This window comes from Pongo pygmaeus, chromosome 4 (genome assembly GCF_028885625.2).
Source record: "Pongo pygmaeus isolate AG05252 chromosome 4, NHGRI_mPonPyg2-v2.0_pri, whole genome shotgun sequence".
In the NCBI taxonomy this organism is placed as follows: Eukaryota; Metazoa; Chordata; class Mammalia; order Primates; family Hominidae; genus Pongo; species Pongo pygmaeus.
In genome coordinates, this window is record NC_072377.2 from 146,653,780 (window position 1) to 146,670,264 (window position 16,485).

The window sequence follows — 16,485 nt, forward strand, 5'->3', positions numbered from 1 at the left end:
TTCATCTTGATTACTGTATAGTAATATATTAACAATTAATAATAAACATTTTAAAAATGTTGCTTTCTTAAAGAATAGTCTTTTGTTACCATCAGAGTAACATGCACGTTAATAAAAAGTTTCTTTGTGGTTGTAGATTTTTCCTAACCTATACATATGTTCTTCTTCCCCATGTGATAAATGGGGTATACTGATGACTCTGTAGTCTGTCAGTTTTTTTCCCCTTGTGAGCTGTTGCCACACAGCATTCACAGACTCAAACCAGAATTGCTTATAGGCTTACTGCAGCCAGTTGAACTAACTCATAAGTGCAGGTGGCCCATCTTTGGTGGGTCTGTCAGTAGAAAACAGAAAATATATAACCTCACTAGACATAACTTTTGAAAGAACCACCATTGGATTTCCAGAATGCTTTAGTTTACTGTTGGTGAGATAAGAATTATTTTACAATAGGCAAGAGGACTTTTTTTTCTTTTTTTTTTTTTTTTATACAGAGTCTTGCTCTGTCGCACAGGCTGGAGTGCAGTGGCGTGATCTCGGCTCACTGCAAGCTCTGCCTCCCGGGTTCATGCCATTCTCCTGCCTCAGCCTCCCGAGTGGCTGGGACTACAGGCGCCTGCCACCACGCCTGGCTAATTTTTTTGTGTTTTTAGTAGAGACGGGGTTTCACCGTGTTGGCCAGGATGGTCTCGATCTCCTGACTTCGTGATCCACCTGCCTCGGCCTCCTCGGCTCGGCTGGGATTACAGGCCTGAGCCACCGTGCCCGGCCTGGATTATATTTTTTACTCTAAATATTTATTTTTAAATACTTTTTTCTTAGACATTAAAACAAAGAGATGAACATTGGAGTAAATTATTTCAATGTTGGCTTCTTGATTATATGTAAAGAAAATATATATGATACAGTTAGAGAGACCACCATCACTTCTGTCATTTCTACAAGAGAATAACAGGGCCATCTTGTGGCTGTTAAAGATGGTGTGATTGCCTCACTGTGCTTCTGTGGCATCAGTTTCTCCTGTGTCCTGTTTTGCTTCTTGTTGCCTCCTTAATTAAAATCCTTGGTGGTAGTGCTGCTAATGGTTCTGGCTAGCACATCCTGGCACCCATGCCTGGCAGGTGTTTAATAAATTGAGGACCTGGGCCAGCCATGGTGGCTCACGCCTGTAATCCCAGCATTTTGGGAGGCTGAGTCAGGAGGATTTCACCTTGAGGCCAGGATTTTAAGACCAGCCTGGGCAACATAGCAAGACCTCGTCTCTACAAAAAATTTTTTTTAAATCAACCAAGCATGGTGGTTTGTGCCTGTAGTCCTAGCTACTTGGGAGACTGAGCCAGGAGGACCCCTTGAGCCCAGGAGTTGGAGCCTGCAATGAACTATGATGGCATCACTGCACTTCAGCTTGGGTGACAGCAAGACAGTGTCTCTAAAAACAAAACAAAACAGTTCAGGACCTGTTTTGCCAAAACTGACAGAGCCTTGCATTGCTGACCCTACATTTCGCTTAGAAAACATAAATCATTCATCGCACCATCTACCACCTCCTCAACAGCATCATGTACTCTATGATTGGTCATTAGAATTCTAAGGAAAGAGAAATATAATTTTTTTTCCTCTCTTGATTATTGAGAACTTCAGTAATAAAAATGACCAACAGGAGAATAATTTAGAATAAATACTTCCTTGGCTTGCTTATTTTCTAAACTGTACCTTTAAGAGAAAGGCTGACCACCCCTGTTTCCCCAAGTCAAATCCTGAATGGACCAAAGAAGAGCCCTTAAGCATATGTTCAGATTGATTGCTTATGGCATAAATAATTTAAAGAAATTTAATGGATTGATTCCCTTCCTTTATTAAAGTTTCATGGGAGGTGGTTTTATAATACTTCATCACTGATCATTCTTGCTACGTACCATTTGCTTGTAAGCAAAAAATAAGAGTTTGGCTGGGCGTGGTGGCTCATGCCTGTAATCCCAGCACTTTGGGAGGCCGAGGCAGGCAGATCACTTGAGGTCAGGAGTTTGAGACCAGCATGGCCACCATGGTGAAACCCCTTCTCTACTAAAAATACAAAAATTAGCTGGGTGCGGTTGCTCATGTCTATGATCCCAGCTACTCGGGAGGAGAATGGCTTGAACCCGAGAGACAGAGGTTGCAGTGAGCTGAGATCGTGCCACTGCACTCCAGCCTGGGTGACAGAGCAAGATTCCATCTCAACAAAAAAAAAAAAAAAAAAAGTATATATATATATATATATGAGTTTGGATACACTTATGAGCATTTGTGCCCAATATTCGGGTCATTTTGGGAACTTCCCTTTTGAAGAGAACCAGTTTTATGGTGTTTTCTCTTGCAGAGCTCTATGCAGAGCTCCCAAGCTGGCTGCTCTTGAGCTATAGTTAGCCTATAGTTTATTTGTTCCACAGTTATTTTTCAAGTTTTTTTAAATTAGTTGCCAACATTTTAAAAATCAAAATTATTTCACATAAAACGCCTGAATGTTTTTACCTTTATTAAAAGTTGGAATATCAAGCAAAGCTAGCCTGCATTCCACATGGCACCCTTTGGCTGGAGCTGAGTTGTTGCTATCTCCTCCATACAGGTCATGTGCCTTCCAGTTCAGTAAGATCCCACCACCATACCCCAACTTAGTATTTGAAGGGGTAACCCCTGCTCAATAGTCACTTGTTGTTTTGGGTGCCAGATAGAATGATGTTCCCCAGGCTCAGAGCTGACAGCTCTTGGTTACTGCTAAAAATCAGTTCAACTGTCCAAGTACCGTTTTCTACCACTGAGTAGCCCAGTAAAAGTATTAAAAAAAAAAAAAAAATGTGCTAAAGGCTCAGAGACCATCTCTGAAAGAGGAAGGCCAGGAGGAGTATCTGAGTTTCCCCTGGAGGGGCATATCACCCCTCTGCTGACAGTTTTAAGAGGTACAAACTTTTGTGAATGTATAGATTCTGGTGTAGTCACACAAAAAGAGTCTTAGTAAGAATAGAGAAATAGGCTGGGTACAGTGGTTCACACTTATAATCCCAACTCTTTGGGAGGCTGAGACAGTAGAATCACTTGAGCCTAGTCGTTCAAGGCCAGCCTGGGCAACATAGTGAGACCCCTATCTCTACAGAAAATTAAAAAATTAGCTGGGCATGAACCTGCTATCCTAGCTACTTGGGAGGCAGAGGCAGGAGGATCATCTGGGCCCAGGAGTTCAAGCTTGCAGAGCAGTGATCATACCACTGCACTCCAGCCTGGGCAACAGAGCAAGACCCTGTCTGTTAAAAATAATAATAATAGAGAACTAAAGTTTCAAGTTGAGACGATGAGAATTGCTGTAATAGATAAGGGGATCCTGACATCTAGTGGACAACATTATATACTGTCGACAGAAAAAACAGCCCATGACAAGGAAGGTTACATTTTTTCTTTTTACTTGAGAAAAACACAGTTATAACCTCTTTTTGTTGTTATTGTTGTTGTTGTCGTTGTTTGGAGTTAATTATCTTGGAATGCTTTTTTGGAACTCAATAGGTAGATTTTGATGTTTCTCAATGAGGCTTTCTTATGTAAATGTTTGGATCCATCTTTTATTTCCTTTTTAGACCAATTCAATTCTGAATATGCAAAAGACACTATTGACTCTTGCATTATACCTTCTCATTGAAGGATGGATAATTTGGTATGAAAATCCTTTGCAGATTCTGGAGGAAATTGCTCATGTTTTGATTACCTTTAGCAGAAAAATAACAATGTATTGCTATCAGGAGAGGGATTTCTGGGGAGGGGACTTAACATGGAAATTATAAATTCATTCATGACTTTTCTTTTTTAAATTAGGCTTTCTCCTGTTTCTCAGAGGATTTATCAATTATGCAAAAGTTCGGAAGATGCCAGAAACTTTCTCAAATCTCCCCAGGACCAGAGTTCTCTTTATTTATTAAAGGTATTAAAGAAAAAATTTATTCTAGTCCCAGTGTAACCATGTGCTACATTGTAGATTTCTGTTCAGTTTTAGAGTAAGTATCTGTGGTAGGGGGATATAGAGAAAGTAAAGAAGGCACAGTCCCTGCCTTTTAGCAGTTTCTTGCCTAGTAACAGGGATTTTTACAAAAAGCTATTGATAAAGTCAAATTAGAAAAACTGCCATAGGAGAAATCATTACTTCATGCTTTGACAGTGTGAAAGAGGCAGGGGTCTTAGCAGTCAGCAGAAAGCTGGGATATTTGGCTGCTTGACTGAATCCAGCATCCTGAAGCCACTGCTTACTGTTGCACCAGTTCCAGAGGATGACATTCAGAAGGAACCCTTCAGGCCTAATCACTCGTCTCTGCCCCTAAATCCCAGAACCTGGAGAGACCGTGTAGTACTTTAAGAACTCCTTTTGTCTGGGCTGCTGACAAGCCCACCAAGTCTTCCATTTCTTAAAATTGTCGTTGAGGCTTTCCTGATGGCTTTCTTCAGGTTGACATTCTGATACCACTCTAATGTGAGGACGGTCAAACTCAAGAGGAGAAAGGACCTTTTCCCTTGCCTAGAACAGGAGGACTAAGCCCTGCCAAGGCTGTTTGATTCACACATGATTTTCCCCAGAGGTTCACACTCCATCTTACATCAATGGCTGCCTAAAGGAAGAGGCAGAGAATCTTGAGAAAGAGTACACCAGAGAGAGCTCTCTCTGGTAACAAGTTCTAATAGGCTTTCTTGGACTTGGCTGTTTGTTCCTTGGGACTTTGGGGACTGTGTTGATCATAGAGTGGAACCTTGAGCACCACCTAGAGGCCAGTCCGGTTGAAGGTCTTAGGCAAAGCATTATAAAAGATAGGTGGTGTAGTTCAGATAAACTTTACATGATAGTGGAGAGTGTGGGGAAGAATTTCAGAATCATCTGAGGCAGAGTGAAGAGCAAAAATAGGGAAGTATGGAGCTTGTTCAGAGGACAACAGCTTGATTGGGGCATAAAGGAGTATTGAGGGTCAAAGCTAAAAAGTCAGGTTGAAACAGGTTTCTCAAATACCTTGAGCACCAAGCCCATTTGCAGTAGAACCATCAAAATGATAGAGCCAGTGACATGTTGGGTCAATGCAAGACTAAGCCCACGTGGAACATGAATTTGTTCTGTACTCGCAGAGTGTCAGTTTATATAGGCGATCATACGCTAATTGTGAGGTTCTCAATTTTGAAGACTTGTGGTGGTCTCAGGTGGTATGCTTCAAGAAAATAAAGCATCTACCATAGTTGATTTTCCAGGTGATAAAACAGCATTGAAAGCTTTTAGGCAACAGAATAATATAATGAGACCCTCTCGAATATAACAAACATTTTTTCAAGCATAGTAGAGTAAAATTAACATTCATGGAGTTTTCCATGTGTCAGATAATATATTAAGCATTTTACCTGGATAATTAAATGTATGTAGGTAAAGAAGGCTCAAACTGCTTTTAAAGTTAGTTTCTTCATTATTAAAAAACTAGTATTCATTATTAAAAAACAGGAATCTTTGATTGCATGTTTAAAAATGTGTAGCATGTCATGAATTTGAATTCAGTCACACAGTCTGGACGCAGATGGATATTCATACCACTGGCCTGGGCCTTAATGCCTACGATGTGTCTCTGTTTATGTCTAGAACATAAGAGACTTATTAGATATTCTTTGCAGTTTTATATAGTTACCATTGTCATCTTTCATCTATATATCAGATTGGAATTTATAGTTAGCCTTAGGTTTAACTTTTACCTATCAAGGATTCAAAAGCTAGTACTATTGGGTTGCTACAAGTCCTCCTTATGAAGGGTGCTGAAATCACCTAATATTTTCCCTGTAATACATTGACACCCAAAATATACTAAGGGGACAGATTTCTTTCTCTTTTAAAAAAAAGTCATCGATCCTGTAGGTGTAGTCTAATGTTAGCTCTGAATTTCTAAATGGACTGAGATCACACCTCTGTCTATTCTCTTTGTTCTTCAGTTAGAAGGAAATTTGAATCTTTATTAGGGGATTGCATACCTTCTTCATCTTGGTTCTAAGCATAAGAAATAGCAGCCCAGTTGACAGAAAGCCTGAACGTCTCAGTTTTCCTGTGTTGTTTGGTGCTTTACTGAAAATTTTGTTGTTATTGTTTGGATTTTCTAAAATTTCTGAAATGTTTTTTGATATTCTAAATTTAAAACTATGCATGTGGGGTTGTGATTTGAAGTAGGCAGTCCTTAGTAATAATAATGTTGTAGGAAGTACTAAGGGAGATTAAAGTGATGTGCCTGCTGGTGCTTCAGGAGTGTACATTAAGAGTTGTCAGAAACTTACTCGGAGGTAAATGAATGCACACCATTGGAGGGCATAATAGAGTTTATTTGCTTTTCTATTTAACTGTGATACCCTGGTTTATTTGAAATCATTCCTGACACACCCAGAGAATTCAGAGCTCTAAATTAAGGGTTTGAGGAACTTACAGCAGAATTTAGAATTCTAATGACTTCACTAATTTTCCAGGGATCCCCAGAGGGAACCTGAAAAGCCATAATGTCCTATGGGACTGAGTTCCCTTTGTCCACTGAAAGAGTAAGAACTCTGTCCAGATCCAGATGTAGAATCATTTCTTTCTCTAGTTCAGAGGACATTTAGTTTAATTTTGTTAGAAGACATACTAGAAAACCGTCATGTGAAGTATGAAAGCTTTATTTTTTCCTCCCTATCGATTCTTTATTATGTTTATCACAGTTTTTAAAAAGTAATTATCTGCTAATTCCAACATCAAGATAGGTAAGTCTATTTGTATTGATGGATTTTTCTCTTGACTCTGGGTTACATTTTCCTGTTTTTACACACATGGCCAGTTATTTCTTTGTTGCAGCATTGTTAATTATCATGTTGTAGAGATTATGAGCTCTGAATTTTGTCAGAAGGTTGTTGAGTTTTTGCCTAGCAGGCAGTCAGATTACTAAAGGATAACTTTGATCTTATTTCTAACTGTCATGTACAGTGATTCTTCTAGGGAGATAGGGATAGGGGAGAGGGAAAATGTAGTTTAAAAAAACCTAGGCTAACTCCTGCTGAGGAAAATCACTGGTAAAACTAGCGACTACTCTGCTAAATTGCCTCTCTTGACGTTGTCAACCTGAAGCCATCAAAAGGATCAGAATACAGAGTTTATGCAAGTAGAAAGCTGGGAATGGCCAATCAGAGAACACAAACTTTAGAAAACGGGGTCAGTGTTCCCAAAATCTTTATTTTCTTTTATGGACTTCTACTTCTTTGATGGAGATGTCACCAATTAAAAGGTAGCTGAAGAAAGACACAGGTAGGGAATTTTTAAAATAACTTTGCCAGAAAGATACAGATACAGAATTTTTAAAATAACTTCACCATAACAGAAAAATAATATACTTTCCATATTGTACTAGGATTTGGCATTTTACTAGAAAAGGATATAAGAATAGTGACTTTTCTAGTCAGGCTACCTGAAATATAGTACAAATAAACCAATCTTGAAGTGATCCCAAAACACCTCTTTCTAATCAGCCAAAGTAGATATTGCAAAAGCTAAACATTAAAGCTTATGTACTACTATCATAGGGGCAGCTCTCAGGTTCCTTTTCAGAGTCCATTTAAGCTTAAGGGAGGGAAAAATGTACTAATAAGCTGTTATCTGTTTTCCTGCTTCATAACAAAATGCCAGAAGGAACTGCTAAAGGTGTGCACAGTGGCCATCAAGAAGTATGTGACTGGGCTGGGCGCAGTGGCTCACGTCTGTAATCCCAGCACTTTGGGAGGCCAAGGTGAGCAGGTCACCTGAGGTTAGAAGTTTGAGACCTGCCTTGGCAACATGACAAAACCGCGTCTCTACTAAAAATACAAAAATTATCTGGGTGTGGTGGTGTGCGCTTGTAATCCCAGCTACTTGGGAGGCTGAGGCAGAAGAATCGCTTGAACCCAGGAGGTGGAGGTTGCAGTGAGCCAAGATCACGCCCCTGCACTCCAGCCTGGGCGACACAGTGAGACTCTGTCTCAAAAAAAAAAAAAAAAAAAAAAAGTATGTGACTGAGGAAGCAGAAGAAACAGATACCTGTTATAAACATCTGTACCTGAAATGTTAAAAAATGTAAAGTGTTTATACTTTTTCTTATTTACCAGTTCACTGGAAAATACATTTTTATGGATTATCACCTCCTCTGATGCTGCCAGGTGAATGAGGAGTTAGCTACAGTAATAAGGTGGTAACACAGTTGATTGATTATATCTAACACTATTTGTGTGGTATCAAAAGCACTTGTACATATGAAGCATAATATATTTTAAAATTATTTATTTTAACTGCATCTGAAATAGAAGGAAAAAAGGAGGTTTTTGAGCCCTAGCATTAATGAGCTAGGGCCTTCATAATTAAAAAAGTGACCTAGTGAGCTGTACCTATTAGGCATCAAATATTTTAATTTTTATCCATGTGATAACAGACACTTTCATTTCTCCTTTTCTACAATTTTTCTCCTGTTCCTTAATACTTCTTTTATTTTATTAAAGGAAATTCATCTCAAGGTAAAGGTTTACTTATTGGACTATGTTATAAGATAGCAAGATAATAGGGAAATGGTGTTTCCAGTAGAATTTTTGCTAAACAAAATTTACATGTCTCCAAGAAGAACTGGTTGTCTTCCTCTTGGAATAAAATGATCTGTAGGCTATTCGATTCCTTTTTTTTTTTTTTTTTACAAAGTGATCTGATCTATAATTTAGTAATGCGGTCCAGAGTCACTAAGATCTGTTTGTCCTTCAGTTTGTGTACTGCCAGCATTTCTGTAAAACTGCCACTCAAGCCTCCAAGTCTCAGACAGCAGTGCCCTCTAGCAATCTTTCATTTGGAGATTGTGTGGTGATTGAGATTACCCACTGGTGAACTCTCTAGATCCTCTTGAGAGATTTTATTTTAATTTAATTTAATTTTTACTTTTCTTACTGAACAAGCAAAGGGATTTTTAATGTTTGTTGGGTGGCAGGCTTTGACTTTGAGGGATCTGTTAAAGCTGTTTACCTATGCTAAAGCATCATAAACTAAGGAAGTGGCCAGGTAATTGTCTGTACCATATTGTATATTCTTGCAAACTCTGTTTTGACCTACTAGTCACTGTTTCATCAGTTTTCATCTATTAAAAGAAACTGGGCCGGGCGCGGTGGCTCACGCCTGTAATCCCAGCACTTTGGGAGGCCAAGGCGGGCAGATCACGAGGTCGGGAGATCGAGACCATCCTGGCTAACACGGTGAAACCCCATCTCTACTAAAAGTACAAAAAATTAGCCGGGTGTGGTGGCAGGCACCTGTAGTCCCAGCTACTCGGGAGGCTGAGGCAGGAGACTGGCATGAACCCGGGAGGCGGAGCTTGCAGTGAGCCGAAATTGTGCCACTGCACTCCAGCCTGGGTGATAGAGCGGGACTCCGTCTCAAAAAAATATATAGAAACTGATAAAACAAATTATTTATGTTTATAATGAGTCTGGCCTCATTGCAAAAACATTCATTTAATATTCATCTGCCAATTTTCTTTTTGCTTCTGCTTGGCTTTTAGAGTTCCTCATACTTTTGTGTCGCTGTTTTCTGTGCTTTCCGAGGTCTTTCAATCTCTTATGTCTCTCAGTCTAAAGAAAAGATGTCCTTGTATCAGTTTCAGTGGTTTACTTCAAATCACAACACAAGTGAATTTATAGTTTGGAAAAATGTTGATAATATTAAAATATGTTCATTTCCTCCAGTGTGTTTGTAGTCTCTCTCCATTTCGGCAGCCTTTTAAATGCTTACGCAGTAATCTAATCAGAAAAGATACAGAAGACACCGGGCATAGTGGCGCACACCTGTTAGTCCCAGTTACTTGGGGGGCTGAGGCAGAAGGTTGGCTTGAGCCCCGGAGGTGTAGGTTGCAGTGAGCCGAGCTCGTGCCACTGTACTCCAGCCTGACTGACAGACTCTTGTCTCCAAAAAAAAGAAAAAAGAAAGAAAAGACACAGAAGAGTTTCTTGTGGCTTTTACAGTAATTTGGAGGATAGAAAAGTAAGTTATGGGCCCATATGTGAGCCCATCCAACTCTCACTTGTTGCTGAGTACCACAAAATAGTTTCTCAATAAATGTTTATTAAGCAGTAAATGTATCTCTTTAGTGTTTCTTCTTTTATTGTTAATAGTTCTTCTTTTATTGTTAATATAGGGAATTACTTGTAGTTTTTCCCAAGTTATTTTCATGAGAACCAAAACAATATACTAATACAGAAATGCCTCAAAGTATTAGATGAAAACTGCATTTAGTAAAATGCATAGGCATTATTTTGAGAGCATTTATTGCAGTCAGATATATTCCTTTCTTAAAATTAGTTTGAAACTGCATATATTATTTTAAGAGAAATATGCCCCAAATACAATCACTTTTTAGGAAAACTTGTTTTTTAAAAGTATTTGTGGTACCTGTGAGTTTATCCTTGTTTTCTAATTTTGCCATGCTCAATTGAGGTATATCATGATACTATTGGCATCCTTACTGGAAACCTTCCTTGTGCAATATCTAGTGGAATTGTTAGGGTAAACAGTAGCTTCAGGTATATTAGGAAAATTACTTGTGCACTTGGATTATGCTCTGTGTCCCAAGTTTCAGTCATTGCTGACAGCATTAAGTGTGGGATGCGCAGTAGCACTGCTTCCATTCTATTCTTTTGTTAAGAGGTTTGGAAAGAGAGACTCCTGATTTCAGGAGCTTTTAGAAAAAGCATTCCAGTTTTTTCTAGTTCTAGAGGCCTTGATAACTTTAAGAACTGAAATTTTAATGTTTATTGAATACCGTGATGTCAGTATACAGTAATCTTAAAACTATGTTAAAATGCACTTGTGTCTCCAAACATCCTGCCTTCTTTTGTGACTACATCCTTCTCTTAGCCAAAATAACAAGCTAACTAGAGTTTCAATATTCAATATCCTTCTCTGGCAGATGTTTTCTGGCAAAGGCCTTCCTGCATTTATGAATTCTCTCTCAAGAAGCAAGAGAACACCTGCAGGAAGTGAATCAAGATGCAGAACACAGAGGAATAATCACCTGCTTTAAAAAAATAAAGTACTGTTGAAAAGATCATTTCTCTCTATTTGTTCCTAGGTGTAAAATTTTAATAGTTAATGCAGAATTCTGTAATCATTGAATCATTAGTGGTTAATGTTTGAAAAAGCTCTTGCAATCAAGTCTGTGATGTATTAATAATGCCTTATATATTGTTTGTAGTCATTTTAAGTAGCATGAGCCATGTCCCTGTAGTCAGTAGGGGGCAGTCTTGCTTTATTCATCCTCCATCTCAAAATGAACTTGGAATTAAATATTTTATTGTAAGATATGTATAATGCTGGCCATTTTAAAGGGGTTTTCTCAAAAGTTAAACTTTTGTTATGACTGTGTTTTTGCACATAATCCATATTTGCTGTTCAAGTTAATCTAGAAATTTATTCAATTCTGTGTGAACACCTGGAAGCAAAACTATAGTGCAAAAATACGTTTAAGGTGTGGTCGAAAATAAGTCTTTAATTGGTAAATAATAAGCATTAATTTTTTATAGCCTGTATTCACAATTTTGCGGTACCTTATTGTACCTAAGGGATTCTAAAGGTGTTGTCACTGTGTAAAATAGAAATGACTAGGATACAAATGAAGCTTAATTACTAAAATGTAATTCTTGACACTCTTTCTATAATTAGAGTCCTTCACCCCTACCCCCACCCCCCTTATTTTCCTTTTGTCTCATGATTAGGCCAAAGTCTGGGAGTAAGGAGAGGATTAGGTACTTAGGAGCAAAGAAAGAAGTAGCTTGGAACTTTTGAGATGATCCCTAACATACTGTACTACTTGCTTTTACAATGTGTTAGCAGAAACCAGTGGGTTATAATGTAGAATGATGTGCTTTCTGCCCAAGTGGTAATTCATCTTGGTTTGCTATGTTAAAACTGTAAATACAACAGAACATTAATAAATATCTCTTGTGTAGCACCTTTTACTGTAGATTAGTGCTTAATTTCTTGGCTTGCATTTGTTGATTGCTAAGGCAATTTTTTCTAATCTTAGGGAATCATTCAGTAGATGCGATTAAAAAACTAATATTGGGTCAAATTTTTTTCTTCATTTTCAGCACAAGAAGTCCTCTTATATCCTACTAAATACATTCCTAAAAATGTATATGAACATTGGTTCTGTAAAAGATAATGGACTAAAAAAGTAGAGAGGAGTTGTAGAGATCTTAAATCATTCTGGAATTCCTAATTATGCTTCAATTTTTAGACATAATTTTAGATAATTTATTTCCAGTGTTTTGTGCATGTTCTCATTTGTTCTTTTTCTCAGTTGAATGCACCAACTGGTTTGAGTCCTGTGAGCATTCAGTCAGTTGAAATTAAAGATTCCTCATTTCTCCTGATTTCTATTCTTGTCTCGATGTTAAATTTAGAGACCAGTGGTTTTTATGATATCAGCCATTTGATTTTTTTCATTTTCTATTTAAGAAATATGAAGAAAAAATACACCAAGATGGTTAAATTACTACACAAATCAGCACCAGCACAGTCTGATAGCTGCAAATGTCCATTCATATGCTGTGTATGAATATCCAGAATCAGCATAGGAAGTCATTTAGGATGTCAGTATATAATGCACAGAAGTGTGGGTTGTTTGAAAGCCAAACAGGAAAATTAGGAGCCTCCTGGATTGACATTTCAATGATCCCTCTAACCAGTTTATGGAGTCTTATGAATAATAGTGTAGTGTGTTCTTGTTCAGAAGTTATATTTGATAATAGAGGAGGGAGTTTTATGAAAGTTTCTTTGAAGGGTTTTTTTTTTACATTTTGAATCAGATTATACCAACAATGGAGTTTGGAAGTTTGTATGGCCTATAATGTTCTAAGTTCCAGAATGAAAGGATCTGTAACAATCTGAATAGATGTGGACACATATAGCAGAGAGAACTATGTAAATTATCTTGCAGAACAAAATAGAAGGGTCCTAAATCACATTAACTCAAACATTGTAGACTAGCTTTGTGTTTATTCTTCAGGTCCTTGTGCCTTATTTGGTTTTGTATATTCAATGAACTGAAATATTTGGAATTCCTATTTCTACGTATTTGGTGGTCCATAAGACTTTGTCAAATGTAAACCTACAGTTTGATACGCTTTAAAATACCTAGTCAAGAGGATGATTTCTCTTTAATCGTTTAAATGTTCTGAAAATTAAAATCTTTTGAGGCATATAAAGTTGGCACCATATATCATCTAGAGTCCTTACTGGTATTCAGGATGAAAGTGTTCATGCTGCATTGTTAATTCTCATTTTTCTCTCCCATGTTCTTTCTCACTTTGATAACGTTAATACTGATAATGGATAAAGGGTGAGTTTTTATAATAAATGGTTTTGGAAAGGTATTCATAGGAACCGCGGTTATTTACTTAAGGTTATGGAGTAAACTAGCTTGGACCTTGGGCTACAGGACTAGGATTCACCCATAACGACACAGTGCGCTATGTTTCTTAACTTCTTGTTGCCATTTGAAACTCTGTACTCTTATGTTTAAAGGGTTCTGTATAGCCTTTTTTTTTTCAGAAAGTTACATTGCTTTGTATAGAAATAAAAGGCATTATTAAAATTTGCTTGTTAAAAAATGATAAGAATGAATATCTTTACTAATAGGGTCAATTTTGTTTAGAGTTTTAAAGAAACAACAGAATTTTTAGTGAAGTAAATGATTTTTTTTTCCCCTTTGCTTTCTTATTACATACTGACTTGAGCTCTGGCCCACTGAGAGTCATTATTAGTACAGATGAAATTTTGTTTGGTCTTCACTATGTGTTTTTTTTTGTTGTTATTTTTTGAGATGGAGTCTCGCCCTGTCGCCCAGGCTGGAATGCAGTGGTGCGACCTCCGCCCACTGCAACCTCCGCCTCCCAAGCGATTCTCCTGCCCCAGCCTCCCAAGTAGCTGGGATTACAGGCGTGTGCCACTATGCCCAGCTAATTTTTATATTTTTAGTAGAGACAGGGTTTCACTATGTTGGTCAGGCTGGTCTCGAGCTCTTGACCTCGTGATCCGCCCGCCTCGGCCTCCCAAAGTGCTGGGATTACAGGTGTGAGCCACCGCGCCCAGCCTTCACTGTGTTCTTATACTAAAATATACTCTACTTAGCTATAAATGGTTTACATTCAAAGGAAGAAGTAAGATAACTACTGAAGTAGAGTATGAGGACCAATAGAAGTGATATTTCAATTTGAGTGATTGCCTGAGGGGCAAGATTCTGGGGTGAGAATCAACAAAACTAGACCCTAACAAAACTAGACACCTGGCCTCAGGCTTTACATCCAGTCCAATGCCCTCTTCCCATTGTCCCAACCTTCTGGAGGGTTGGCGTGTAAACATTGACATAAAATGAAAAAAATCATTTGGCCGTGCTTCTTGTAAACATCAGTAATCTAATTTTAACTTAAAACATGCTAAGAATAGACATGGAATTGTACATTTATATAAAGTAGGAGGATGTGTGTTTGTATAGATAGATGGGCAGATTTTTTTTTTTTTTTTTGAGACAGGGTCTCGCTCTGTCGCCCAGACTTAAGTACAAAGTCGTGATCTCGGCTCACTGCAACCTCCACCTTCCAGGCTCAAGCCCTCCCACCTCAGCCTCCCCAAGTAGCTGGGACTACAGGCACATGCCACCACACCCAGTTAATTTTTGTATTTTTAGTAGAGACAGGGTTTTGCCATGTTGCCCAGACTGGTCTTGAACTCCTGGGCTCAAGCAATCCGAAGTGCTGGAGTTACAGGCGTGAGCCACCTCACCTGGCCAGTAGGACGGTATATTTTATGAAAAAGTAATTGTGACCCCTATTACCTACCTGAATCTGGTTCTTGGTTAAACCTCAGTGGTGAATATAGGTTAATCATGTGCAAAATGTATAATAATTTTCAGGTTCTGTGGGTGGTTCAGCTGTTTAGAAGATTTTCACCTCTCAGGCTTTTAGAATATGATTTGAGGAATGATGAGGGTCATAACAGAAGGCAAAATATGCTTCCATAGATGGTTTATATATTAAAAAAAGTTTTTTTTTTTTTTTGCATATTTTAAAGCCTAAATAGTGTTTCTAGCCTATAAGATGGATAAGGTGGATTGGGTGAGAGCATTTGTTAAAGCAGTAGTACAGTACTCTTGCATCTCCTTTTCCCTTTTGCATATACCTGTACACGTTTGTGTATGTGTATAATTGTGTTCTTTTAGACTACCTACAGAAAGTGCCCTTTGACAAGTAGCCTCTGCATATTGGTTCTTTGTAGGCTCTACTGTTAACGTGGAAGACATCTCAAAGAAATACACTGGGAATTCCCAAAGGGGAGAGTAAGTTTAGGTTGAAAGTGAGAGGTGTTCAGGAGGAAATGATGGTTGTAGAAATTGATTTTGTATCATCTCCATTCTAAAAAGAAGCTATTTTATAACCCAGTTTATTGTATCACCTACAACTTTATGGCCTATAGAAAGAACTGCTCTTATGTAAAGTATATGAATTGAGAGCTGTCCTCCTGAAGCCAGTTTCCCTGACTATGAAAGCTGAAATAGTCCATCTACTGCATGGCATTTTAATCCCCTCAGTCCTCCATTATTCTCAGAATTTTCCGCTTATAGGATAAATACATTACTCAAAGTTTTTGTGTTAATTTTTATACCTGTTTTTACTTAAAACCTGTTTCTTTTTTTCTTTACCAAAAAGTATTGTCTTCTGATTTTGAGAGTTTTAATTCTTAAGTTTTTCAGTTGATGAATTAATAAAATGTAAATGCACATCTCTTAAACCTGAATACAGAACATATGAATATAGAGGATTCTCTTACATTTATGCAGGATTTTACCTAGGTCAGAAACTGAGATGCAATTGTATGAAATAGATGTCGTCCAACTTGCTTTGTATGTTGTTCGTTCTGCTCTAAAAACAGTAATTTTAATCATTTATGTAGGAAATAAATGTTTCACAGACTTTTCCCCATTCATTAGTGATTGCAGATTCATAGACATCAAAACTGAGAAAAGTGGTTTCCTCTAAGTCTTAACAAAGATTAGTGCTGGAGCTCTGGGAAGATGGCAGTATTCATTGTTATTCTTCAGTTGTCTGGAAGGTTCGCAAGTGATATACGCAGCCTGGGAAACAAGAAAATAGGTCAAAAATCTAAAAGAAATCTCTAAAATAGAGAAGATGATTTCCCTGACAAAGCATTATTAGAAAAAGTATAAAACTAAGGAAGTTCTGCCTTCTGGTTATGAAACCCAGCCTGATTCTAATGAAATTCAACCAAAATGCCAAAGCTAGAGTGATTTTCACCTTGCATAGTTGGGTTTGCATTCGTGTCTGCTGCTGAGAGCTGCTTTGCCTCCCACTTCCCCTCCCCCATTTAAGCCAGATACTTCCTGAGCCAAGTTGGAGAGGATTGGAGCA

General features: G+C 38.0%; 1 protein-coding gene across 2 annotated transcripts in view; it reads left to right on the forward strand.

Moving 5' to 3' along the window:
* The window catches only part of NDFIP1 (Nedd4 family interacting protein 1), a 43,637-nt gene extending 31,629 nt beyond the window's left edge, over positions 1-12,008 (forward strand). Inside the window, exons 7-8 of one of the 2 annotated variants that reach the window (XM_054488067.2) lie at positions 3,841-3,946; positions 10,968-12,008. In XM_054488067.2, the coding sequence (XP_054344042.1) occupies positions 3,841-3,944 (104 nt within the window). In that variant the 3' untranslated portion in view covers positions 3,945-3,946; positions 10,968-12,008. Of the gene's footprint in view, positions 1-3,840; positions 9,747-10,967 lie in introns of those variants that run through there. The other variant, XM_063665238.1, reaches the window with a different exon arrangement.
* Positions 12,009-16,485: the final 4,477 nt, after the last annotated feature.